Source organism: Arvicola amphibius, chromosome 12, assembly GCF_903992535.2.
Source record: "Arvicola amphibius chromosome 12, mArvAmp1.2, whole genome shotgun sequence".
In the NCBI taxonomy this organism is placed as follows: Eukaryota; Metazoa; Chordata; class Mammalia; order Rodentia; family Cricetidae; genus Arvicola; species Arvicola amphibius.
Window position 1 is genome coordinate 14587069 of NC_052058.2, and position 26745 is coordinate 14613813.

Consider the following 26745-nt stretch of genomic DNA (forward strand, 5'->3'; position numbering starts at 1 on the left):
CAAACACCTTTACCTGCTGAGCCTTCTTGCTGGTCCCTTGTTTCATTTTTGTACTTACACATTATTGACAGGAGAATTTTGGAACAAATCAGTCCAATATATTCTGTAAGGTAAGATGCTTCTGTATTATAATGTCATACCCTCTGCCTGGACTCTCAGACAGTCTTGGATAGAATAATATAGGAGGGTAAAACAATAAATGGTCTCCACTATGAGAAAGAAGAGAGTGCCGTCCTTGCTCAGTACCATTTGGCTCTGTTCAGACCTCAGGGAACAGGAAGTGTGAACAGACCTAAATTTAAGCTGCTGCAGACAAAGTCATGATAGTTACTTCCAAGGCAAGGCTAAGTGTCTGAGCCTTAAGACGTCTATATGCTGTTACACCCCACCTGCACACCCTTCACACATACGTTAACATGCAACAGAGGGCACGTGGGAGAGAGTGGCCGTGGGAAAAACCCTTAGGTTCCAGTACGGGTCTGGGGCCGAGATGGGTTGTGTGAACATGCCATTTCAAAGCTATGTGTATGGGTGAATGGGTGTGAGTGTGGGCAGGAATCGAGTGTGAGCATGTGTAGGCATGGGTTAGTGTGCGTGGGCAATGTGAAGGTGAGGGTGAGCGCATGTAAGGATGTGTGAGGGAGAGTGGGCAAGGGTGAGTGTGCCCACATGTGGTGTAGTAGCATATGTGAGCGTCAATTACTGAATATCAAAAGGGCAGCCCACGGGCCTCCCAGGTCAATCAAGATGTCTGGCCTCCTGCAGACAAAATAGCAGTCTCGGGTAATGAGGATTTTTGACCCAGTGAGCAGATGGTTTGGTGTTCCTGATAAGCTCCCAGCATCGCAATTAGTCTAAGAGGAGATTCTGCTCATAGTGCAAGCTCTCAACCAAAGCGCAAAAGTCCCTAGGATCCCATAATTTCCACTTGGTTAGTTACCCACACTCCTCTAAACGCAACACATGCATTCATATTCTCTATTCTCTCTCTCTCTCTCTCTCTCTCTCTCTCTCTCTCTCTCTCTCTCTCTCTCTCTCTCTCTTCAGACAGTAAAGCTGGGCTGGAAGGAGATTTCTTTTTCCCTGACTCCACTCCATGGGTGGTGGGACAGCAGCTCACTTCCACCTCCGGGCCTCTTACCTAACTTGAAAACACAGGCTACCTCCCTGGCGACACATTTGGTTTTACTCTGATGAATGAATAACAAGAACAAAAGAAGGAGGAGGAGAAGAAAGTTGTTGCTGTTGACATGTTATTATTTATATCCCTTTTAATTCATTCCCAGACAAGGCTTCCTTTCCAAACACGGATGTATGGGCTGCTTTGATAAGCGGTAGGTGAGAGCTGCTCAGCCATCACAAGACAGAGCAAAAACAAAGTTGATAGCAGCCCAAAGGTACTTAGGTGTGCCAGCCAAGCTTCAGGGTTTCAAAACAAATGGGAGGGGTGGGCAGAAGACCCTCCCTTACTTAATAGGCCTCTAACTGCTAAGCAGAGGGGAAAAAATGGGCCTCACCTGCCAAGAGAAGCATTTTCTATCTGCCCTGTGGTCACTATCTGCTCCAGGCAGACTGCCCACCCCTTCTCTAAAGGTTGTATGCTGATGCCTGAGAGCAGGTGCAAGGTACCTGGGAGCCCTGTCCCTGGCCACAAAAAGCCAGGCTGATTAGGGCTCGACTTTGCATACGAATTTGCCTCTACATCTCCAGCAGAAGGGTTTCGGGAAAGCAATTGCTGATCTTCAAAACTAGACTGTGATTTCTCAAGTGGAGGCAGAAAAGAATCGTGTTTTAGAATCCACGTCTCTTAGCAAAGCGTGTTGAGCCAAGTTGTAAGGCATCCACTAAGGATGGAGAAAGTGACTGGGGTACATGTTCAAGAAGGAACCAGAAGGCTACCCACTAAAATACCATGCAGCTTTCCCCACACGGTAGCCTACAACATCCTGCACGCCAGGTTAGGAAATTCCCCCCATCCTCCCTGGAGAGGCAAGAGAAAGGCCATCTCATCTTAGAAGAGGGAGCTTCCACGCTTACATCTTCTAAAAGACAAGATGAGATCAACCGCGCAGTAGAAATGAATGTCTGTCACTGTCACCGACAGACCAGGAGTCAGTGTAATGAACCCAAGCACACATGTGAACATGAACCTGGAGTGGACCGGTCCCAACTCACACCCCTTAGGAGACACCGTGTGCCTGACTCAGACTACTCTACCCAAATAGCATTCTGCTACAAAAAGAAAACATCTACTGGCCCAAAAGATAGTTTTCATTTTAACTCACACGTCATACTAGTTGTGCATCTTAGTTATGGCAACCACACTGTTACTGCCAAGTCCTGCCTAACTGAGTGAGACTCAGCACAACCACATCTGCAGAGGTCAGGGTCCCGTCACGGAATCACATCACTGGCATTTCTGCCTGGCAGGAGAGGCTGAGGGGGAGCCATTGATCTCCTTGTCGGCCCGAATGAATCACCAAACTGTTTCACTTCGGCAAGCGAAAGCCACATTCAGCAGCTCTGTTCACTATCTTCGGAAACCAGGAAGGCTTGTTATTGTTGACATTCGTGAATATTATGTTCCTTCAAACCCTTTTTTAAAGATGTGTATGGTAGGAATGACTCAAATTCAACTGTCTGGCCTACAAGGGCTTGGCTGGTACCTCTGTGCCCGCCTCACAAGGAACACGCCTGTAGAGAAATATTAGTTGTGGCATATGAATTCTTAAAAAAAAACATTTTGCAACACTCACCACTCTGGGCTTCTGCTGGTCGAGGGTATGCAAAAAGGCTGAGTTGGGGTCCAGCGTCCGCTCAGGGTCACTGGAGATGTCCTCCTCTGAGTCCTCATAGGAAGAGGAGAAGCCGGTGGAGGATGCCGAGGAAGAAGACAGCTTCCTCAGAGGCAGGGGACCCCGTGGGCTTCCTTGGATCTCGTCTAAGCCCCCATCCTCCTGAGCCCCCATGTCTGTGATGATGACTGCGGGAATGGTTTGCACGCTGCTGGGGCTGCAGGCCTCTTTACAGGAGGCCTTGTCCTGATCTGGGGGCATCTCTTGGCAGCTAGGGTGAGCATCTGTGTCATGCATCTGACTTCCCCAAGTTTCCACCAACTGTACCCCTGTGTCACACGTCCAGATCAGGGGAGCTTCCTCCATGGCACTCTGCCAAACCCTGAAACTCTCAGGCTGCATACCCATCCTGTTCCCAGGGAGGCACTGGGGTTCTTTCAAATCTGTTGCCACTTCTCCGGGTGGTAAAGGTTCCAGCATTCCGTCACAAAGAGTTCCTGCCTCCACGTCCCTGGTCCCTGGTCGATGTGTTGCCTGGCTGCCCCCAAGCAAACCTTCTCTTACAAGATCCAGGGTCTGCTCGGGTCCTCGGATCCCTGGGTTCCTATTTCCTACCTCCTCAGGACCTACGGAACCCAGGTCTCCTGGCAGTCTAGACGATCTCGGGTCGTTCAACGCCCCTGACCTTTGGGCATTCACAGTCCTCTCTTCCTGCCTTTTGAAGACTTCAGGTGTCCAGGAACCTTGACTACCAGCAGGATGAGTTTCTCTCCCTACCCTCCCAGGGGGTTCTCTAATGTGGGTCCGGCCAGGCTCTGGGACTGAGTCTGTCTCCCTGCCCAGAAACTGCCCCCGTCTTTCCATCTGGGCCTCCTTGGGGCACACACCCCCCAGCTCACAGGCTGCCTCTGTGAGGGCAGAATCATGTCCAGGGTGTGGTCCAGCAGATGCGGCTGAAGTTGCCACTTTAGTGGCCAATACTAAGCTAGTTCCAACGTGCTCGGGTGAGGGAGCGACCCTCTTGTCAATTTCCATAGCTGTGGGTGAGCCACAGCGGGGACTGGCCAGGGGACTGGCCGAGGTGCCTCTTTCCATCCTCAATGAAGCTGATGGACTCTGAGTCCCTAACCTGGTCGGGCTGGCGGGGACTAAAAGAGGGGCCACTCCCTCCTTGTCCTTCGAGGGGTGTAGGCTGAGCCTGCTTCTTCTCCCGGAGTTGGCGTCTGGGGTCTCTGTACATTGCTCTCCCCAGGACTTTGTCCTCCGTTCCTCAATTGGGGCGCACTGGGCCAAGACCCTTCCAGGGGGCTGGCTGCTGCTTCGGAAGGGACACGGGGAGGGCGAACGAGCCCTTCCCAAACGCGGGCTTCGGGGCGCTTGGATGGCAGAGTTCTGTGCCTGGATTTGCGCCTCGAACATGCCCACTTTCTGGTTCACCTGCACATTTTGCAATTCGCGCTGCAGAATCCGCAGCTTCCTTTGGGCCTCCTCTGGCCCGGGTGGGGAGAGGGTACGGGCCGCTACCACCTGCTGCGCGTCCCCTCGCAGGCGGCCAGCCCAACTCGGACTGCCCACGCCACTGCTGCTACTGCTACCGCTGCTGCTGCCACTGCCGCTGCCGCTGCTACTATTCAGCCTACGCCGGCCGCTGCGCCAACCCCCAGGACTCGGGGGCTCCTCCAGCGGCAGTGACTCCGCTGGGGGGAAGAGGAAGGAGGCACCTCTCCCAGGGCTGAAGACGCTGCCAGGGCTCAGTGCGGCCCTCCCGGAGTGCTGAGGTGTGTCGCTGCCGCTGGGCCGGGGACCGCCACTCTTGAGCTCGTTGGTGCTGTTCATGATCACCAGGCTATTGAGGGCATAGCAGTACACAGCCATAGTACTGGGTCTGCCGCGCCGCCCGCCGCTGAGGCTCTGCGTCCGGCTCCACCGCCGGCGACTCCTCCTCCCGCGGCTCCCAGCTTAGTCCTGGAGGCCCGGCGGCCACCGCTCCGCACACCGATGGAGCAGCATGGCCTAGGAGGCGGGCACGGGGCACAATCGCCGGCTCGGCCCCCGCCCCAAGCTCCATAAACGATCTCGCAGCTGTCCAGACACAAAGAGAAAAGTCAGAATTCCAGAAGGCATCGAGGGGAGGGTGGTGAGAGGCCACCCGCAGAAGTCAAAGGGAGTCCTGGGACCCCAATATGCTGGGGACAGGATGGTCCTAGATGCTTGGCCTAAAGGGTGTGTGATGCTCGGTGAGAAGGCATGCCGGGCCTCAATGGCCTCTGCTCGTGTTTTCCGGCCGTGGTCCACCTCCCCCAGGTTGTGATACGCTCTTAGAACACTTAAAATCCCAAATTCTAAGATTAGTCTCGGTAGCCACGCGGATGGCTGAGGGAGGAGGTACAACTGCTGGGTCCCCAGGCTAGGCTGGCCAGGTTCCCTTGGCCAGAGCAAACACTGGCTGTCGAGGATGACAGGCACCCCTGCTCCACCCTCTCAGGACATCAGAGACCAAGTCACAGGGAGCCTGACCCGGACTTGCCTTCCCCAAATTGTTGCCTGAGCCGAGACCTGGGCCGCTTTCTTTCCTGGTCCTGGACTTGGGGCTGCCTCTCTCAGCCTGTGAAAGGCCTGAGAGAGTGCGGAGGGGCGCAGACGAAGCACTTTTCAGCGCTAACTTTGATGCCTGTCTCCAGACCAGTGTGTTTTGTGAATGTGAGCATGCGTGCGCGCCTGGGACCAAAACTCTGCAGTATCCAGTACTGGAATCAATAGTGGAGGCCCTCTACTGTCCCCCTCACGCCGTGCGGCGTGTGTGTGTGTGTGTGTGTGTGTGTGTGTGTGTGTTGGGGGGTGGGAGGGGTGTGTGCCCGCAGCTATTCAATTCTGTGCTCATCCTGTTACCGAAGACCCAGCTGCCTCTGTAGGCTCCGGGACCTGCACCCCTCGGAGGAACTCTAGGCTTGCTTGCACGGCTGCAGCCCGGAAGCCTTCCAAGTGTGCAGGCCTGAGAATTTGCAGCTCTCCGGAGTATGGCATGCTAAGCGCGGAGCTGCGCGGCGGAGGGCAGGGCCTCGCGCATCCCGGGCAGCCTCGCCTGGCGCCCACCGAGCCGCCCGGCAGCCCGAGCCCCAGACGCCCGCAGTGCACCGGGGAGGCGGCGCGGCGCAGCGGCCCGGAAGGCGGTTTTGGAAAAGCCGAATTGTCTCCTCTATCCACTCCACGCCATCCCCACAAATAAGACTCCCTTCTTAGTCTCCTCAGCCTTCCCCCTCTGCCCTATGATTGGACCCCGGAACACCCGGAGGAGCCCCAGTACAGATGGAGCGGAAAGAGGGTTCAGAAGCGAGGGCCAGGAAGGAGCCGCCACGCTTACCTGCAATTGCTCAAACTCCCAGGTCCTGTGCAAGCGACATGCCCCGGGGACTCAGGACTTAGGCAGACCAGGTGGCTTAAAGTAGAAAACGCACCCAAAGGATTTCCGCAAAAACTTATGGAAGACGAAAAAAGTGAGGTGCAAAGAGGGAGAATATATCCGCACAGGGGCCAGGCGATCCCGGAGGGGGCAACGCCAGGCTGACTCTGAGAAGCTCTTTGCTTGGTAGGAGACACTACTGCTGTCAGCGTCTGCTCCCGGCTACTTCAGTGTTTGTTCAATGTAAGATTAAAAAAAAAAGTTGGGGGTTGGGGGAGGAGGCAAAAAGGCGGGGGCTTGGGGGAGGAAGGCAGGAAGGAAGTTGTGAGCCTGTCTGGGGTTGAACTCAGCGGAACAAGTTTTTCTTTTCTTTTTTTTTTTTTTTTTCTATTGCTTGGCAAGACCGAGGAAGGGAAACACTTTTTTAAAAAAAGTTTCCATTGTTAGCTAACAAAAAAGAAAAAAAGAGAGGCTTTTAACTTCTGCGGGTTAAAGATATACGATTTATTTTCCACCCCTCGACCAAGGTTTGCTGGCAGTCTAGTCTTATGAAGCTACTTTTGAAAACTGTTTTTAATAAAGTTTTGAGTGTTTGTGCTAAACAAAGCCGCTAGTGGGGGATCTTTTAGCATTTAAAAACGGGCTAAAATTCTGCAGAAACGGCTTGTGTGCTTGTACACACTAGACACATTTAAAAGGTATACTGTAGGGCATTTCCATGCAGAGCTGCAGACTTTAAGTGCATCAGGGTGGTATTTTGGAAGACTGGCTGGGCTGTGAGCTGCTGAAGTGTATGCAGTGTGATCGCTAGACGTGTGAAGGAGCTTGGTGCTGTGCATTATCTATAAATGCACACAGCAACTGTGGTGCCATTCGCAGATTTTTGCACTCAATTCTTAAAGCTATTTTAAGAAAAAGCAGAGTCCTGGAGCTCAGGCCTGATCAAGGTCTGAAACTATTAGCTCAGTCTCCGGTGAGCCTACTCCTCAAAAAAAAAAATGGGGGGTCCTCAATCAACATTACAAAGCAAGGGAAGCTCCCTCCTCACCCCTGGCCATGCACATACTTAAGCCTGGGCACTGCCAATGTGTTTTGCATAATTCCCTAAATCTTAAACCCTAGCCTTTAGTGGAAACAGGGAAACACAGCTGTAAGGCTTAGGAGATTTAAGAATCCAAAGCTTGAATCCGCCCTTACATCCTGATTAGCCAAAATTCAGATGGAAACTCTGACTTTGCCTGTAGCAAACAGACGGCTTACTTGTTTAGGTAACAATACGGTTGAAGCGAGCAAAGCAACCTGCTGCTTGGTCAGGAAAAGACTCAAGCAAATCTGAAACCAAGAGCTCTTGCAGCCAAGAATTCCTGGAATCAGACACGTCCTTTCTGATTTAAAAGAAAGAAAGGGGGGGAAAAAAGGAAAAACAAAAAACCAAACAAAACCGTGCCATGAAAAGATTGAAGCTCCCACCCTCCATGGGACTGAATAAAAAGAGCCCAGTGTTTGAGTGTTAACTCAGGCTCTAGGTGGTTCCCAAGACAAAGATCCCCCTCTGTGCTCCTTGCTTGTCCCTGGTGGCAAGGAGAGGAGATGTCCAACCCAGAAGACTCATGCCCTAAATCTAACCTGAGAGCTGCTTGCCCTAGGAGATGCCAAGAACCGGGACAAGTGTTCACAGCAGAAGCAGCCAAAGGGTTGCAAAGCACACACAAAGCACAGAAAGTAACCTTTCCAACTCGGGAGGAGCCATTCCCAGTCACTATCATCTCACGTAGGCGGTTCAGTCAGCCTTCCCTAGCGGAGGAATGAAGGCTTCCCGAATGTGCGCTTAGTCTGAGTAATCCTTGGCCAATCAGCAGCTGTCAGATACGCCATGCAGAAGGGCCTTCTGGCTTGCATCTAAGGAAGACTAGGTAATTCAAATTGTGACACTGAGTGGGTTTGGTCCGGTGAACGTCCCAAATCTGGAAGTAATGGGGTAGGCTTTTCATCCTACCATAGAACCTAGCTGGTTTTCCACAATTTCATACAAACGCAGCCTGTAGTAGTTGCTATTCCCCAGACACTGTTTTAGGCACATTACGAACATCTGTACAGGACTGGGAATATGATATAGGCAATGGGATGCCTTCCTAGTGTGCGCCATGCCTGTGTTTGATTCTCAGCCCCAATAAAACAGGCATGTTGGCATAGTGACATACACCTGTAATCCCAGCACTCTAAAGGCAGACGCAGGAAGATACGAAGTTCCGAGTCACTGTCAACTAGAGAGTTTGAAGCCAGCTTGGACTGCCTGAGATGCTGTCTCGGCAACACCCTTCCTGCCCCTAACACATACACACAAAAGAAAGAAAAGCACAATTTACGTGTTTCCAACCTTTTCACAACCCTGTCAGGTAGGCGTTGTGACAAGCCTCATTTACACAAGAAATTAGAGGCAACACATTTGAGCACCCCCAATACCTCAGCTGGCAAGGCTTGATCAATGCCAGGGCAGACTGGTCACAGAAATCACGCCTGTTGTTGCTACTTCTTGTTCCAGTTATTTACAACTAGCTACCCTAACTTTGCAGAGGTCCCATTTGCTTGCTTTCGGGATGGAATTTTAAAGATCAACACTATAAACTTAACATATATAAAGAGCAGCTGTATAAAGTCCTTACCAATGAAGGACTGGGAAGGCATGCCCTAGAATAATGAGAACATTAGGGTGTCTGCTCTTACAACTTTTCAACATTGTACTTGAAAAGCTGAGTGAGGTACCACGTGCCCACAATCCCAACACTCCAGCTTCATTGCAAATACACTGCAAATTCAAAGCCAGTTTGAGCTATGTGAGAACCTGTCTCAGAAAACAAAAACTTTGACCTTGATATCCTAGTCAGTGTAATCACACAAGAAAAAGAAACAACAGGTATTTAAGCCAGAAAAGTAAGGCTACCATTTCTTGAAGACATATGCATGTCTGCAGAAAAAAGAACTGTCTAGTGGCTTCTGTAGTAGGAGGCCGCTTGTTTGTTTCCTGGCTGCCCAGACTCCCGAAATAACCACACAGAAACTGTATTAAATAAATCACTGCTTAGCCCATTAGCTCTAGCTTCTTATTGGCTAACTCTTACATCTTAATTTAACCCATTTCTATTAATCTGTGCATCACCATGAGTCTGTGGCTTACCAGGTAAAGTTCCATCTGGCGTCTGTCTCTGGTGGGCTACATGGCTTCTCTATGACTGTGCCTTCTTTCTCCCAGCATTCAGTTTAGTTTTTCCCACCTAGCTCTGTTCTGCCCTGCTCTGCTATAGGCTCAAAGCAGTTTCTTTATTAACCAGGGGTATTCACAGCATACAGAGGGGAATTCCACATCAGAAATCTATAAAAAGCTAGTAGAAATATAAGTAATTTCAGAAAATGTGTCATATTTCTATTATAACTAAGAAGGTGGCACAGCCTGGTTAGTTTTTTTATGTAATTACAGATACAGTTTATTTATTTTTTTAAAATTTATTTAGTATACCATATTCTGTCTGTGTGTATGCCTGCAGGTCAGAAGAGGGCACCAGACCTCATTACAGATGGTTTTGAGCCACTAAGTGGTTGCTGGGAATTGAACTCAGGACCTTTGGAAGAGCAGGCAATGCTCTTAACCACTGAGCCATCTCTCCAGCCCCCAGCATGGTTAAACAAAGGTTTATTTTCTCATAGTTCTTGAGGCCAGAAGTATGAGATTAAGGTATTAGTAGGGTTGGTTTCTATGGAGGCCACTCTCCTTGGCTTAAAGATGATTCTCTCTCTGGATCTTCACATGGTCTTCCTCTGAGCACGCCAGTGTTGTGACTTCTTCTTCTTCTAGGACCCTTGTCATATTGGATTAGAGTTCACCATACCTAGTTTAACCTTTGAAAAAAATCAAATTTCCAATTGTAATCTCATTCTGAGGCACCAGGATTAGGACTTGACCATGTAATTAATTATCCCATGACAGCAAGGTTGAAAGACATAAGATCAACATACTTTGCCAATTGTATGCCTCTCAGAAATTTAAAAATGCTTAAAATAAGACTGAAATACCTAGGGATAAGCATGACAAAACACATATAAGGCCTGTAAAGGGGAAAAAAACCCACAAAGCACTGCTGAGAAAAAAAATGAGACCTAAATAAATGGAGAGATATACCATGTTCGTAGATTAGAGGACTCAGTATTTTTGATGCTAATTCTTCTCAAATTTATCTATAAATGTAATTCGAGCAGAATCTCCCAGTAGAGTTTTGTTTTGTTTTTATTCATAAGCATCAGAGGGAAGCAAAGGGGCTTTAGAAGAGACAGAACAGTTCTGACAAAAAAGAAAATAGAAAAACTAACGTCACCTACTGTCAAGAGTGACTGTAAAACTCAGGGCTGAAGAAGTGACTTGGGGCTAAGGACACTGGCTGCTCTTTTAGAGGACCTGGGTTCGATTGCTGGTGCCTACACAGTGGCTTACAACCATCTGTAACTCCAGTCCCAGGGAAGCTGAACCCTTTTCTGGCCTCCACAGGCACTAAATGTATATGTGCGCGTGCACACGCGCACATACACACGAGCACCTATACTTATAGAATAAAATGAAAAAAAGATTTTTACATATAAAAACATAAAACTTTCTTTAAGGTTTATTTGTTATGTATACAGTGTTCTGCCTATATGTATGCTTGCACACCAAAAGGCACCAGATCTCATTATAGATGGTTGTGAGCCACCATGTGGTTGCTGGGAATTGAACTGAGGACCTCTGGAATAATAGCCAGTGCTCTTAACCTCTGAGCCATCTCTCCAGCCCCCAAAACATAAAACTTTTATAAGAGCATATAGGAGGGCTGGTAAAGTGCTTGCCTAGCATGCACGAAGGCCTGGGTTCAAGCCCTAGCGCCCCATCAGCTAGGTGTGGTGGCATGTGGCTGCAATCCCAGTGCACTGGAGGTGGAGGCAACAGGATCATAAGTTCAAGATCACACTCTGCTACATAGCAAGTTCAAGGCCAGCCTCTTATATAAGAGACCTTATCTCAAAAAAGAAAAACCAGAAAATCTCTGAGACTTTGAGGTAAACAATTCCTCTCTCTCTCTCTCTCTCTCTCTCTCTCTCTCTCTCTCTCTCTCTCTGTGTGTGTGTGTGTGTGTGTGTTTGTGTGTGTGTGTGTGTTATATACATGTCCTTGTGCATATGTGCATGTAGAGGTCAAAGGTCAGTATAGGTTTGCTTTCTTTATTTTTTCAGACTCACTAAACTGGGATGACCAGTGAGTTCCAAGGATCTACCCATTTCTATAGCCCCCACCTCTAGTACTGGGATTAGAGGGTCATGCCACCATGCCTTATTTTTGTGATTTGTTTTGGGGATCTGAACTCAGGTCCTTAGCTTGTTAGCTAGTTAGCAAGCACGTCACCAATTAAGCCCTCTCCCCAGTCTGAACAAATGCTTCTTAGCTACAGACAAATTAATTGCCCTACACCGGAATATAAAATTCAAAATACACAGACGTGGGCGTGGTGGTGCATCGTTATAACCTCAGCAGTCCGAAGGCAAAGACGAGAGGATCTCGAGTTCAAGCCAGTCTGGGCTACATAGAAAGCCACTGTCTTAAACAAAATGAAACACACAAACACACACACACACACACAAAAAAAAAAAACCCAATAATTTTTAATATTACTGAAAAGAATGAAAAGTGTCTGGGGAGTATAGCTCATTGTAAGAGTGCTTGTTTAGCATGTGGAAGGTTCTGGGCTCACTCTCCAGGACTGGCAAAAAGTATATGCAAAAATATGCATAGCAGGTTTATTTGAATTGAGAAAAAAAAGCCCTGTACTATCCATAAAGAAGTGAACGGCTAAGTGCCGGGTGATGCTGTTCACATACTGGAACACTGCTCACGGGGAAGAGGAACGGACTCTTGACCATCCCAGCATAGGGGAAGCGCTACATAACTAAGCCGAGCGAAAGAAGTCAGATTAAAAAGAGTATTTCCTATATGATTCTGCTGATAGAAAATCCTTTTTAAAAAACCCCACAAACTATAGTGACAGAAAGCAGATGAGTAATTGTCAGGAAAGATGTCTTTGGGGGAGGGGAGAGAAATGGGAAAGAAAAAGAGACACAGGGACATTTCTAAACTGGTGGGCATGTCGCTATCTTTTTGTTTCTGGTTTTTGAGATGGGGTTTCTCTGTGTAGCCCTGACTGTCCTAGAACTTGCTCTTGTAGACCAGGATGGCCTCAGACTCACAGAGATCCACCTGCCTCTGCCTCTCAAGGTCTGGGATTAATGGTGTGCACCACCACCGCCGGGTCCACACTCCACTATTGTTACAAAAATATTTACTTCTATTTTTGTTTATGTGTATGTGCCTGTGTGTGTAATGATAAAAATAAAACACTGTGGGTCCCCGAGGGGTGGCAGGCAGCGGGCCACAAGGGGCCACAAGTCCCAGGCACAGAGCAGCATAGTGGGTGAGAGACCTCTGTGGGTCAGTCAGTCCCACGAGGAGCCGCGGTGGGTGAGAGACAGAGATGAATAAGCACGCCATGCAGAGTCTGCCCAGTACCCAGAGGCAAGCGGATCTTCCTTTCGCTTCCAGCCTGAACTCCCTTTTTCATCTCTCTCCCGAAGAGGTAACTTCTCCTCTCCCCCCATCTCTCTCTCTCTCTTTCTCTCTCTCTCTCCCTCTCTTTCTCTCCCATCCTTCCTCCCTCTCCCCTTCTCCCCTTCCCTTTTGTAACCCACTAAATAAATATCCGACTTCACTCCACATGGTGTGCCTATCCGTCTCTGTCTTTCACCCGCCATGGCTCCTCATGGGACTGGCTGACCCTCTGAGGTCTCTTACCCGCCATGTGACTCTCCCTGCCTGGGACCTGCTGTCCCTCATGGCCCGCTGCCCGCTACAGCCAAAACAAGCATCTAAAAAACTCATAGAACAAGCTGGGCAGTGGTATATGTAATATATATGATATAATATATATATGATACCAGCACTTGGGAGGCAGAGACAGGTGGATCCCTGTGGGTTCAAGACCAGCCTGGTCTACAGAGCAAGTTGCAGTATAGCCAGGGCTGTAGGCGGAGGCTACTTGTTCGTTCCTGGCCTCCCAGACCCAAAATAATCACACAAAAACTGTATTAATTACAACACTCCTTGGGCTATTAGCTTAGGCTTCTTATTAACTAACTCTTACATCTTAAATTAATCCATATTAATCTATGTATTGTCATGAGACTGTGGCTTACTGGATAAAGTTCTGGCATCTGTCTCCTTTGGCAGCCTCATCCCTGACTCTGCCTTCTTTCCTCCTCTATCTGCTTGGAATTCCCACCTTGCTTTATTCTGTGCTGCAATAGGCCCAAAGATGATTCTTTATTAACCAATGGTAACAAGACATATTCACAGGATTCAGAGGGGAATCCCACATCACAGGGCTAGCTATACAGAGAAATCCTGTCTCCAGAAACCAACCAACCAATCAACAGAACCCTCATAGAGTTATGGACAGATACAGCCTTTGAAGAGGTTGCTAATAGCATCACACCTGGCATTCCTATTTACCTTCTTGGTAAGTTGTCATCTTAGTTTGCTTTCTGTTGCTGGGATATCACACTGACCAAAAGCACTTGAGGGAGGAGAGGGTTTATTTGGCTCACAAATTACAGTTCATCATCCAGGGTAGCCAAGGCAGGAACTCAAGGCATTAGAAACCATGAGGAACTCAGATGGTTTGTCCTGAGGCTCCCTCCCAGTCAACTACCTTTCTTATACAGTGCAGACCCACCTGCCTAGGGACGGTACCCACATGCCCACGGGCCAATCTGACAGGGGCAAAGTTTCTCTTCCCAGGCTTCCAAGTTGACAATCAAGACTAGCCATCACAAATGTTGAGCCATTTATTGATATATTCACAGTGTATTTCATGGACTAACACAATATCACCATTCCACTTTGTATGGAAATCTGTTAAATTATGTGTGGTACTATACAGTAATAGGTAATGTCCCTATCTTTGTCCTTAACACAGGCTTTTCAAAGGCCAGGACCCTCGTTTAATTACCTTTCCACCCTTAGACTCTTAGCTCCACACACGCTGGTTAAACTGAGAAACTTCAGAACCGAATCAGGCCATCAGTTGCTATGCAAAAGAACCAGCGCACCAGGAAAGGAGCCGGCTCCCCAGAGAACAGGAAGAATGTTCCACTATCGAGCTTGGCTGGGGCAAAGGTCTCAGTCTTTCCCTCAGTGCACACTCCCTGCTTTCTGAAACCCATGGGCCCCAGCCAAGCTCTGTCCCTAAGAGAGGTCACCTCCTGGACTCCCAGGCCCAGACCAGAAACAGAAGAGCAAGAAGCTTGGCTTTGTTCTTTGTCTCAGTCCTGTCCCCTGGTCCCTTCCTTGCTTTGACTCACCTTCCTTTTTGACTGGGGACTGCAAGCATTCATTTGAGTGAGGCACTGTTGAGTGTGACCTATGTGTCAGGCCCAGGATGGATACAGGGATAAGCCGTGATGTGGGACAGTCTCTGCCCTCAGGTCTAAAGGGGGCACCAAAACATCCAGAACCTCCCCGGCCCACCTTTCAGCCAGTGCTGAGCAGGTAGAGGGGACATAGCTTACACAGAGAGCATCATGGGCTCTTCTCCTTGTTCTAGCTGTGTATCTCTGAGCAAGGAACTGGAACGCAGCTTTAGGCCTGTCAAATGGCACACATTATACTCCTGCTTCGGAGCATTCTTATGAAGAGCTATTAAGTAGGGTGTGTTAAACACTCCAAAAGGTATGCTTTCTTACAAAGTAGACCCTCAACCCTCTGTCTCCTAGCTCCAAAAAAGATTCAAGAGGTCCTGCTTGTCCAGAGCCTGCCTCGGGCATGGCAAGCACTCAGCTTGAGGTGGGCTCTAGAAAGAGCTTCTGGGGCTCATAAGGATTCTCATACGTAGGTCGACACTGCCTTAGCTCCAGGTGGACATCTGCAGGCACACACAGCTACATCACAGATGTTCGGCAGCAGCCCATAAACCCTGCCAAGAAAATCTGTGGGCCAGGCTCTCTGCACGGAGATGCTCAGTACCAAGGCACCATTCTGAGCCCATTGTTGAACAGACCGTGATGAACGAGAGTCTCACCTACAGGCTGGCTGGCGCCCTGGCATAAACACACAAGAATTATAATTGGATTCTTCTTGTGGCACTTCAGAATCCTTGTCATAGAGACCGAGTGAGGGAAACTTGGGCCCATGAGGCCCGAGTGAGAGCTCTAAGGGAGAGGCTAAGAACGAATAAGGGATGCATGGAGAGAGATGTGCCAGGCTTTTTCTCTTCGGCCACCAGATTATGACACAGAGGTTTCTTATTAGCTATGAATGCTTGGCTTAGCTTAGGCTCATTTCTGAGTTAGCTCTTTTAACTTAAATTAACCTGTTTCTCTTTGATCTACCTTTTGCCTCAGGGTTTTTTACTTTTTTTTCCTTCTGTATATCTTACTTCACAGCTTCTCATATGTGGCTGGCTGGCAGCTGCCTGACTTCTTGTCCCAAGCGTGTCCCCTTCTTTCTCCTCTTTCTCCTCATACTCTTCTCTTGTTCTTCTCTCCTTTCTCTTACCTAGACTTCTATTTAGTCTTTCTGCCTGCCAGCCCCGCCTATCCTTCCTACGCCTAGCTATTGGCTGTTCAATTCTTTATTAGACCAATCAGGTGCCTTAGGCAGGCAAGGTAAGACAGATGCAGCACATCTTTACATAATTAGACATACATCCTTACATCGTTAAACAGATGCAGCACAAACAAAAGCAATACAACTTTACACAGTTAAGGTCATATTCTGCAGCATAAACGAATGTAAGTAACACATCTTTGCCCAGTTAAAAATAATATTCCATGACAGAGAGAGGAGAATGGAGAACGGATGTGTTGGGTGTGAAAAACCTGCCTGGTGCAAACCACAGAGGGGAAAAACAGAAAGTCACCCCACAAACTGGTGGTGTTCCAGATCCTGGACCTGTGAGGCCTAGCATAGGTCTGTGTCCATCCTTAGGTACGTGAGTTCAGGGAGTCTCACCCCAAAACCTGTACCTGCTTGAGCGGGCTGAAAACAGCTCTGCTCCTTCCAATCCAAGGAGAATTCCGACAAGAAGGGTCCACTTTGGCCTTCATGTGTATATGCACAAATGTGCATGATGCACACACAAACAGAAAAACACTTATTTAAACACACATGCTTCTGCACACACAGTCTTGCTCCCTTTGCTATTCTCATTGGACGACAGAATGCAGGAGAGCAAATACAAACAGCAAATGTCATGATTCAAGGTTGACCTGAGGAAGAGACCGTTCACTTTCCCTGGCCTGCCCCCATTCCCAGTCAGATGCCTTTCTGAGCACACCCTACATTATAGGTCATTCTTTATTTATCCACTCATTAAGTATTTACTAAACACGCCCCTGGCATTCTGCAGCCCTTTTCTCCTCCTTTCTGATGCCTATTCCATTTGCATCTGCAATGCCTTTGATAGAGAAGATACTAACTACCTGCTGGAGGATCAATGTCTGCCTTGCCCACTAAAGGGCAATAGCAGATGGGTTTCCTATGCACTCCTCTTTCAAAGGTTGTATTGTCAGCTTTCCTTCCCTGGAACAAAATATCGAAATTAATCAACATAGAAAAAGGAAGGTTTGTTTGGTTCAAAGTTTCAGTCCATGGTCTCTTGGCCCTGTGGCTCTGAGCCCAACATGGTGAAGTTCTCTGTGACAGATAAGGAGGATGAGAGAGGCTGCTCACCCATGGTAGCAAGGGAGCAAAGGTTTAAGGAATGGGCTAGGGTCCCAGCGACCTAACTTCCTCAGACTTGGCCCCTCCTCCTAAAGTTTCGACAGAGTCCTGGTAACAGCAGCTGGCACCCAAGTGTGATAGTTAATTTTGACTGTGGGCTTGACACTATGTAGAACGACCTGGGAAACTAGTCTTGGGTGGCAGTTGGGGAGGGGTGTGAGTCTGTGGTGCTGGAAAGAGAAACTCAAGCCGATTGGCAATGTTTCTGCAGTGAGGCCCACGATGACTATAAGAACGCTCCATTTCCATGTAGACATCAACACAGTTCTCTCGTTTCCAACTGACTTTCTCGAACACCTAAACAACAGATTACGTAGGTTGGTTGGCTTGTGGCAAGTCAAACACAGAGATCTAAAACCTGGGGACAACTACTCTTTGAGCTAGTGGTAATAAATACCTTACTTCTTCACTGTCAAGTAACAGCTATGAAGAGCTGGATGGACTGAGACAATGAGAGCCCACTCTGTAGATGTAAGCGCGAACTTGTACCCGTAAACACCCTGCAGAGAGGTCATGTTCAGACTGTACTGCAGGCCTAGGGAGATAGCTCAGTCCAGTAAGCGCTCACCTCACAAGTGTGAGGACGGGAGTTTGATCCTAGAACTCACGTAAAACAAGACAAGCAAACCAACAAAACTGACAGACACAAGAGTTCTCACTTGGGATCCCAGCCCTGGGAAGTCCGGGACAGGCAGATCTCTGGGGCTTTTTGGCAAGCCAGCATAGCTTACTTTGTGAGCTCCAGGCCAGCGAGAGATTTTCTCCCTTTCTAAACAAACAACCACAACAAAAACTGTGGAAAGCACCTGAGAAATCCACGATTGTCCTCTGACTTCCACAGCGGAACACGCACACACATTCATAGAGACAGAGAGAGAAAGTATATTTTAGTCAAAACCGCACCATCTGCTGTTATTTGAAGATCCTGACTCCTCCATTTTACATTGTGCCTTTCTTCACATATTGCTTTTACGTCACTGGGACGGGACCTAACAAAAGCTGCGAGGGAGAAGAAAACTCTGCCTGGGATCTGGTTGTAGAGCATTCTGTCCGCAGTAGTGAGGCGTGGTGGGACAGCACTGGTTGGGCAGCAGGAGACTGTGGCTGAGGTTGCACACATTGTGTCAGACCTGGACAGACAGTAAGGTCCTGGTAACTCCCACCCACCTCCCCACAGCAACCCACTTCCCCCAGCAAGTGCCAACTTCTTCAAGGATCCCCAGCCTCCCTCCACAGCACCACTAACTAGGGAACACAGATTCACGACATGAGCCCGGGGAGGACGTCTTAGGTTAAAAATGTAATTGGGTCTATGAAAAGACTGGATTTTGTTTTGTCTGTTTGGGGTATGGGGGGCAGCTAGGGGTCGAACCCAGGACTTTAGGCATGTGAGATAGGTGTTCTTCCACGGCTAGCCCCAGCCCCTGTGTGCTGGCTAACTTTATGTCAGCCTGACACAGGCTAGAGTCATTAGAGAGAAGGGATCCTGGTTGTTTGTTTGTTTGTTTGTTTTAATGCCTCTGTAAGTTCTGGCTGGGGACTGGAGAGATGGTTCAGTGATTAAGGGCACTGACTGCTCTTCCAGAAGACCCGGGTTCAAATCCTCGTGCCCACATGGCAGCTCACCAGTGTCTATAACTCCAAGATCTGACGCTCTCATATAGACTTACCTGCAGGCCAAACACCAAGGCACACGAAATAAATGTAAATAAATAGTAGGGGGAGGGAACGGGAGAAGACCAGGGAGGGGAAACTGTGGTTGGTATGTAAAATAAATTTGAAACAATGAAAAAAAAAAAAAAGAGATCTGGCTGTAGGCAAGCGTGTAGGGCATTTTCTTAATGAGAGATCGGTGAGGGAGGGCCCAGGCTATTGTGGATGCTCTGGTCCTGTGTTCTATAAGAAAACGGGTTGAAGAAGCCATGAGGAGAAAGCCAATAAACACCCACGCCTCCATGGCCTTGGCACCAGCTCCTGCCCTCAGGTTCCTGTCTTCCTAGAGCTCCTGTCCTGACTTCCTTCAGTGGTGAACGGTCATATGGAAGTGTAAGTCAAGTAAACCTTTTCCTCCCCAAATTGCGCTGGTCATGGTGTTTCATTACAGCCATAGACACTCTGTCACTGACATAAATCTTCAATGACGGTGGTGTGAGAAATAACCTCGTCACCTTTCTCTGCGCAGCTGTCCTTGCATGACATCCAGAAACCTGGGAGGACAAAACGGTGAGAAGATCGAGTGATTTCCATGAAGTTTCTGCCCAGCATTTCCCCTTGAGGTTTTGATACTATGGGCCTGATTTTTGAAGGGGCTTCAACAGGGAGTCCAACAAGGGGAAAGGAAAGCAGGGTCTATCCTCGCAGGCTTTGGGGATTGTTGTTGTTTCAGTCAGGCTTTTACGTGCTTCAGGGTGGCAAAGAATCTTCAACTCCAGATCCTCCCACTGCTACCTCCCAAGGGTTGGCCTTAGGGATGGGTGCCGTCATGCCCAGCTCCTTTAAGACTTCAGGAATGGAAAGGAAGGGTTGTTTCCATCTTGAGTCTTTAAGGACAGAAGTTTGAAATATGTCACCTTGCAACATTCTAACCCAATACAGAAGCTATCTCTGGCAAAAAGAGGAAGTTTCTCATGCTGCCATTTTTCCTCTCCCTTACGTTAAAGGGAGGCAGAGATTATATCTCTCTGGCTTGCAATGTCCTCTAGCGATGGGGTAGGTACCCACAAGGCTTCCACCAGAACAGTCTAAGTAGCTGCTTCCCAATTTATGAATGTCTTGTTTTTAGTTCTGGGCATTATTATTAATGCCCTTCGTTCATTGATCCATCAAGCCATTACTGAGTTAAGGAAAGGGGAGGCAATGAACAGGGATGGCATTTGTCTTCAGAGAACTCACAGACTCAAAAGGGAGCTGACCTTAAAAAGAATGACCATTCTGTGTGCTATCTGCTCATAGCTGTCCAAGTGCCAGGAAATCACAGATATGGGCTGACTTTGGGCTAAGAGAAGGGATGAAAATATATCAGGGGAGGGCAGCGTTTCACTGGGCCGTAAAGTATGAATAGACACGCTTGGCAGGCAAGGAAGGAAGTCTTCTAAGCAAGGGTGCATTTCGTGCAAGGGTGTTTACACAGGGAAGAGCAGATCTGAGAAGCAGGGACCTGGTGAGGCTGGAGTGTAGGACAAGGGGTGCAGACGGTAGGGAAGGGAACATAGAATGACATTCTCCAGCATGTGGGGGAAGTTCATTGATCGCTATATGTTCTAGTCTGCTCTTATTGCTGTGATAAACACCACAACCATAGCCAACTGGTCCTGACTTCCACATAGATTCCCTCCTCCCCCTTCTCATCCTCTTCTTCCTCCTCTTCCTCCTCTTCCTCCCCTTCTCTTCTCCCTTCTCATTCTCTTCTCTCCTTCTTCCTCCTCCTCCTCCTGCTCTTCCTTTTTCTACAGGATCATGCTTACTGTGTAGCCCTGTCTGGCCCAGAACTCACAGAAATCCGCCTGCCTCTGCCTTTCCAGTACTGAGATGAGCTGGTTCACTTCTTATTACCTACCCAGACCTCTTTCCCCGTATCATGGTTTGCAGTCCTCAGCCAGTAGGCAAGAAGAAGGTCTTGGGTTGCTGCTAAAGGTATCTGTTCTGTGTCTGGCTTAGTGGTACAGGCCTAGAATCCCTGAACTGAGGAGGAGGAGGTGGCAGGAGAACTGGGAGTGGGAGACTAGTTTGGGCTATCAGACCCTATCTCAAACAGAAAAAGAAAACAAAGCAAAATAAATAAACTTTAACTGTATTTTGTTATTCCGTGCACTATGGTGTGCTAAGCTAAAACATGTATAAAAAGAGCCAAAGAGGAGGGGGCAGAGGAAAGGCACTCCTCCATGGCTGGCCTCCTCCCTCCTGCTGAGAGGGCACAAGCTCCTGCTAAGATGGAGGCTGATGCTGGTGTTTTTCCTTGGCCTGGTCCAGGGCCCAACCTTAGCCTTTTTTTTTTTTTTACAAGGCCTTAGGAAAGCATCCTAAAGTCCTAAAGATGCAACTTTAGGACAGCAAGCCCTCCAGGAACACTTAAAACTTTCTTCCCATCCAAAACCTCTCATCATGAAGGGAGGGAGGAGGGGGGACACGACACAGATGGACAATGACCATACACACACACCACCACCACCACCTCCACCACCACCTCCACCACCACCACCACCACCAACAACAACAACAACAACCCAAGCTGCTCACACCACGTGGGGAATGGAAACCCATCGGAAGGATACCTGGATGCTCACACGCTGACTTCAGAAAGAAACGTTTCCAAAGAGAGCAATAAGCAGCCCAGGATGAATGGACCATTCATGACAGATGGTAAGAGGGGAGAAAGGCTAGGAGGCTGTTTCTCCAGGGACCCCTCCTGTGTCAGCAGCCACTATGTGACTCCATCCTGTGGATGCTGGGGTAGATCACAGAGTAGAGCCCTCATTTAGGCAGAATCAAGAAAACTGGCTCTCACTGGGGAAGTCGAGGCAGGAAGATAAAGGGTTAGGATTGACCTTGGCTACATTGCAAACACAAAGGTAACCTGGGCTACATGACAGCTTGTCTCAGAAAGGAAGAATGCGGGAAGGAAGATAAAGAACCAATTCTAGGCAGAGAACTATTTGAACCAATACTCCATAGTAAAATGAAGATAAAGCAGAAAAGAGATTTTGTTCCATTTTTAAGGAATTTATTTGCAAGTTAATTAATTAATTCCAAGTCTTTCATTAAGTAGTGACAATCACACTGATAGCTGTTTAAATGTGTACAAGGTGCCAGATGCTTGTCTCAATACTTTGTGTCATGGACATGTATTAAGTATTTAATTATAATGCTAATCCAAGAGGCAAGCGATGTTATCAATCTCCGCTTTATAGGCCACGAAGCTGTAAAGATGAAAAGGTTAAGTAAAGCTAGACGGGGATGGTTTATAGGGCTGGGGTGCATGTGAGTGGTAGAAAGTTTGCCTAAGGCTGTGCGCTCCATCTTCAGCAGAGCAAAACATACACTCATAAATAAATTAATAAATGAGAAGTGAAATGAAGTTTGGCCTATTGTAAAAAAAAAAACAAGATGGAATAATCATTAAATAGTCATCTAAACACTCACCGTAAAAGGGCATTAGAAGAGATGACTGCTGAACCCGCCAGCCATAAACGTCTGTGAGTCCTTCATTGCCAGCAAAGAGAAGTTTGATTCTTTTATTGAGAAAAGGAGAGCCTCCTTTCACATATACAGAGCCAAGTTCCCCTAACAGGGATAAAAACGTTAGCAGAATGTTGTAGTTCAATGAAGCGATGCTGGTGGTGCCCAAATCATCCCACCCACCCATCTACACAGTCATACACACATCTGTCCACCTTCCCAACACTGGACCACCTAATCTGTCAACCCAGCACCCACCCATCTACACACCCACCCACCTCTGTCCACCTACCAAGCACCCACCCATCTACACACCCATTTACCTCTGTCCACCTACCCAACACCCACCCACCTCTGTCCACCTACCCAGCACCCACCCATCTACACACCATCCACCCACCTCTGTCCACCTACCCAACACCCACCCATCTACACGCCCACCCACCTCTGTCCACCTACCCAGCACCCACCCATCTACACGCCCACCCACCTATCTGCCCACTTGCCCAGCACCCACCCACCCAGCCATCTTTCCACCTACTCGTTCATACAAGGACTCACTTTCCTACTGTGACTGAATTATTCATGGCAGTTATGATGTTACAAGACAGCAGCGTTCTTGATCTTGACTTTGGGAGTCAGGTATCCCAGGTTTCAATTCCTGAGATAAATTCAATTTTAAAATTTTAAAATTCAATTTTAACTTCTCTGAGCTTTATTTCTGAATCTCTGAGTAGTTTCATAACTAGAACACACGGTTCACCAACTGCTTATCCCACCTTTAAAGGAAAAGTATTCCCTAGGGCATCCTAGTACTAACAAACTCATTTTTATTATAAAGTCACTTAAAGGAATACAAACAGAACTGTAAATAAGTTCTGTATCATGAGAAGTCTTCTGCAAGTCCAAAACCAAAATAAATTATTAAAGAAAAACCCTGCCCACCCACCTCCCACTTCCACAGACAAATAAATAGCCCTTAAACCCTTTTTAATTGGCAGCTAGTTAGAAAGACATTTTTGCTCCATTACTCAGTGTTTCCACGGGTCTCCTATCTACGCTCTGTGGAGACAGACATGAAGCAGGTTCTCTGTACAGAAATAAAGGTTTGGGGATGAGGTATAGCTCAGAGGTAGAACTCCATCTAGCTTGTATGAGGCCTGGACTCAAAATTCTAACACAGAAGAGAGGGAGGTGAAGGGAGGGAGGGAGGGAGGGAGGGAGGGAGGGAGGGAGGGAATCTGAAATGCCCATTGCAGGTTCATGTTTGAATGATTGGTCCTCAGCTGATGGCACTATTCTGAGAGGTTCTGGAAGTTTTGCGGAGGTAGGGTCTACCTGGTGGAAGTGGGTCACTGAAGAGATCACTTGTTCCAGATTCCTCTGGAGCTGAGATCGTGGTTTGCCTTGACATGAATGGATCCCAGCAGACCTGCCTGCTCTCATAAGCCGAGCGGCTTCCCACGTCTTTCTCCACCACAGTGAAACCACAGGCCTAAATGAGGCTTCTCTCTTACGTTGTTTCTGTCAGACGTCATCATGACACGAAGGTACCTAAGTGTGAGTGTGATGCACTCCAAAGTGCACTGCTACTTCATTTTAATTCAACCCTCCTCCCTGATGTTCCAGTCCTCTGAAGTTGTTTTACCACCTTCTAGCCTCAGCCTGGGAATTGCAATACCCTGGAAGCAAGCACTTCATAGGTCTTCATAGTCTACCAGACCCAATAGAGGCAAATGTTAAAGTTTATTGAAAAGAAGGGTTCAAAATTATTGGATAATATTATTTCATTGTTCTAGAAGAGATGAGAACGGTTAGACTCTCGGACTGACGCACAGCTATGGAGACTTGTTTGAACTCAGTCCGCCAGGAATCAGAGCCTGTGTTCACTCCACTCCTCGACCAGTGTGGGTCGAGTTCACAGGAAGGATAGCTTGCAGCGCATCACTTCAAAACAAGGACTTCTGAGAAACAAGACGAGAGGAGCAGGCAAAACAGCAGAAGGGTGTGAGGATGTGGTCTTAGCTGGAGACAAGCTGGAGATGAGGCTATCTGGAGCTTGAATTTCACTACCTGTTTGTCTGACCTGGAGGCAGGAGGGATCCACCGTCTTACACGGGTCTCTTGTTCTCTGTTGTAGATGCCGAGCTAGCCGACCAACCAACTTCAAGGGATTCCACAGTCTCCGCCTCTTTTCTTCCTATTGGAGCACAGGGACTACAGATCTGTGCACTACCACACCCAGCTTCTCATGGGTTCTGGGGATTCAAACATGGGTCCTGGCTTTTGGGCAACCAACCTTCTCCCCAGCCTCATGGAGTTAGTCTTCTCCATCTGAGTATTTCTAACCCAAGCTCAGGTTTCAGGGAGGAGAGAGAATGACCTCCAGGGCAAGGTCATTCCTATTCAGCTGGGCGCACTTCTCTGAAGAGGGGTAAGGTACAAGATCACAGCCCCTGGGAGATGAGGCCACCTACCACAGGAAGGGATCTGAGGAGGGAGGACATGAGGAGACTCCACACGTTCACATGACACACCGCACCATGGACAGACATATTTGCTCAGTGATGAATGAAAATGGTGATATTGGTGATATGCACCTCAGGGGCCATTAGGAAGAGTGGATTAGATAGTGGGGGTGGGGGTGGGGTGAATGAGACAGGGCTGTGCCCAGCACATTGTAAAGCAAATCATTAAAAAAACATTGTTAGCTATAGTAAACTTAGTGTTTATGAGCAACAGAGAGCCACTTGTGTCGTTAACAATTACAATTGCATGTTTGTGGCAATCGGCAATGGACCTTACTTAGAAACCTCCGCTAGGTTAAGTGAAGGAAGGAACCTTACAAAACACCGACTCCTATCTGCCCCATGGAGACAATCTTTTGTAGCTCAGACCTGCGTGTCAATTTAGTCACTGAAGTCCTTTGAGGTCCAAGTCAACTCCGCGTCAGCTTGATTTCCCCATTATTCAACCCAGAGATTGTGGCCACCGCAGCAGCCCGGAGACTGAACTCAGATTCAGAATGAAATCATTCCCCCTCCACCACGCCCTCAAACAAGTCCAAGTGTGTTGGAGGAGGGGCAGGATGGGAACTACTGGGCTGCTTCCCCAGATCGGGATCTCTGTTCCAACCCAGACAGCTGACTAGATTGATTTTTAGGTCACGGTTTGTGCTGAAGTCACTGTTTCCAGGCTCTGAGTCATGGTCCAAGGTAAAACCTTCGCAGGCTTTCCCCCAGACCTGTCTGACGCTCCGCACCGGTGCGCGTCTACGCCCTACCCCGCTTTGCCCCACTAGTTGGGGCATGAACAGTACCTGGGTCCTGCTGGGTTTTTGAACCTCAAATGACTCATGCTGTGCCCTTGAGTGGATACAAAAAGAACCACTCCATTCCCGCAGCTAAAGGCAGTTGCTGTTGCCTTTTAGAAGGCAGCTGTACGTAGATCTTCATTTTCCCTTTTGCACCCTGGAAGCACTCGATGGCAGGGTTGATGCTGGGACACGGGGAAAGTCAAGTTGGTGCCGGATGTGATACGCATCTGCGCTGCTTTTCTTTCTGTATTCCTAGAGATGTTTTCTGGAACTCAGTTTAATGGACTCAGACTCTTTGTGTCTGAGGTTGTTTGTTGTTGTTGCTGTTGGAGTTTTTTGTTTGTTTTGCATGTTCCCACTGTGACTGGAAAGTCATAGGAACAGCTATTGTGGAGAAAGGGGGTGAAATGGGGAAAGCGAATAACTGGGTGATTTTGGCCAAAGTGAAGGCTCCAGGGCAACAAGCTAAATTTGGTCAACAATGTGAAGGTTCTGCCTCCCTGCAAGAACTGTGTGTGCTATCCAAGCTGGGGGACTGGCTCCCGACACAGCCCCAGAGTTACAGCACACAGAGCCCTGGTGCTCTGTCCTCCGGCCTTCCCTGCCTCACCTTTCTCCTCAGGAGACCAAGGGAGGGAAATGAGTATAAGAGGAAGAGAGATCCGAGCAACTGCAAGCGGGTGAAGTTGCCCTAGCACGAGCAGAATGGAAAGATAAAGCAGAGCAGAGCAAGCATGCAACCACAGTGTGCGGAGAAGGGGACATTGAGTGCAGCATGCCAAGAAATGACCAGGGGCCGTGTGAGAGGGAAGCAGAACACAGGCAGCAGAAGGCCACCTCTCCCCATTTGTTCTCAGTGTTGTACAGCTTACTAGAACAGGAGCCCATCAAATAGAATGAGAACCCAAAGACAAACGGTGTTATAGTTTGAAAGCAAGATGTTCCTGATAGGCTCCTGTGTTTGGATGCTTGGTTCCCAGATAGTGGTACTGTTTGGGGGGGGGGGGGGGCTATGGAACCCTTAAGAGGTAGGACCTAGTTGGAGGAGTGAGTCCCTAGGAGACGGGTTTTGTGGTTACAATGTGCCCTTACTTTCCTGCCTTGGCTCCCTACTTGTGATCCACATTCCAAGTTCCCTCTGCCATGCAGGCAGGTGCTCTAGCTGTCTCTGGCCATGATGGACTGTATCCTCCCAACCATAAACCCG

At 48.4% G+C, this 26745-nt stretch overlaps 1 protein-coding gene across 1 annotated transcript in view; it reads right to left on the reverse strand.

Annotated features, from left to right (window-relative positions):
• The window catches only part of Itpkb (inositol-trisphosphate 3-kinase B), an 88384-nt gene extending 81972 nt beyond the window's left edge, over positions 1–6412 (reverse strand). The window contains exons 1-2 of the mRNA XM_038350076.1: positions 6157–6412; positions 2757–4877 (exon numbers count right to left, since the gene is read on the reverse strand). Of these exons, the coding sequence (XP_038206004.1) occupies positions 2757–4670 (1914 nt within the window). The 5' untranslated portion in view covers positions 4671–4877; positions 6157–6412. The remainder of the gene's footprint in view (positions 1–2756; positions 4878–6156) is intronic.
• Positions 6413–26745: the final 20333 nt, after the last annotated feature.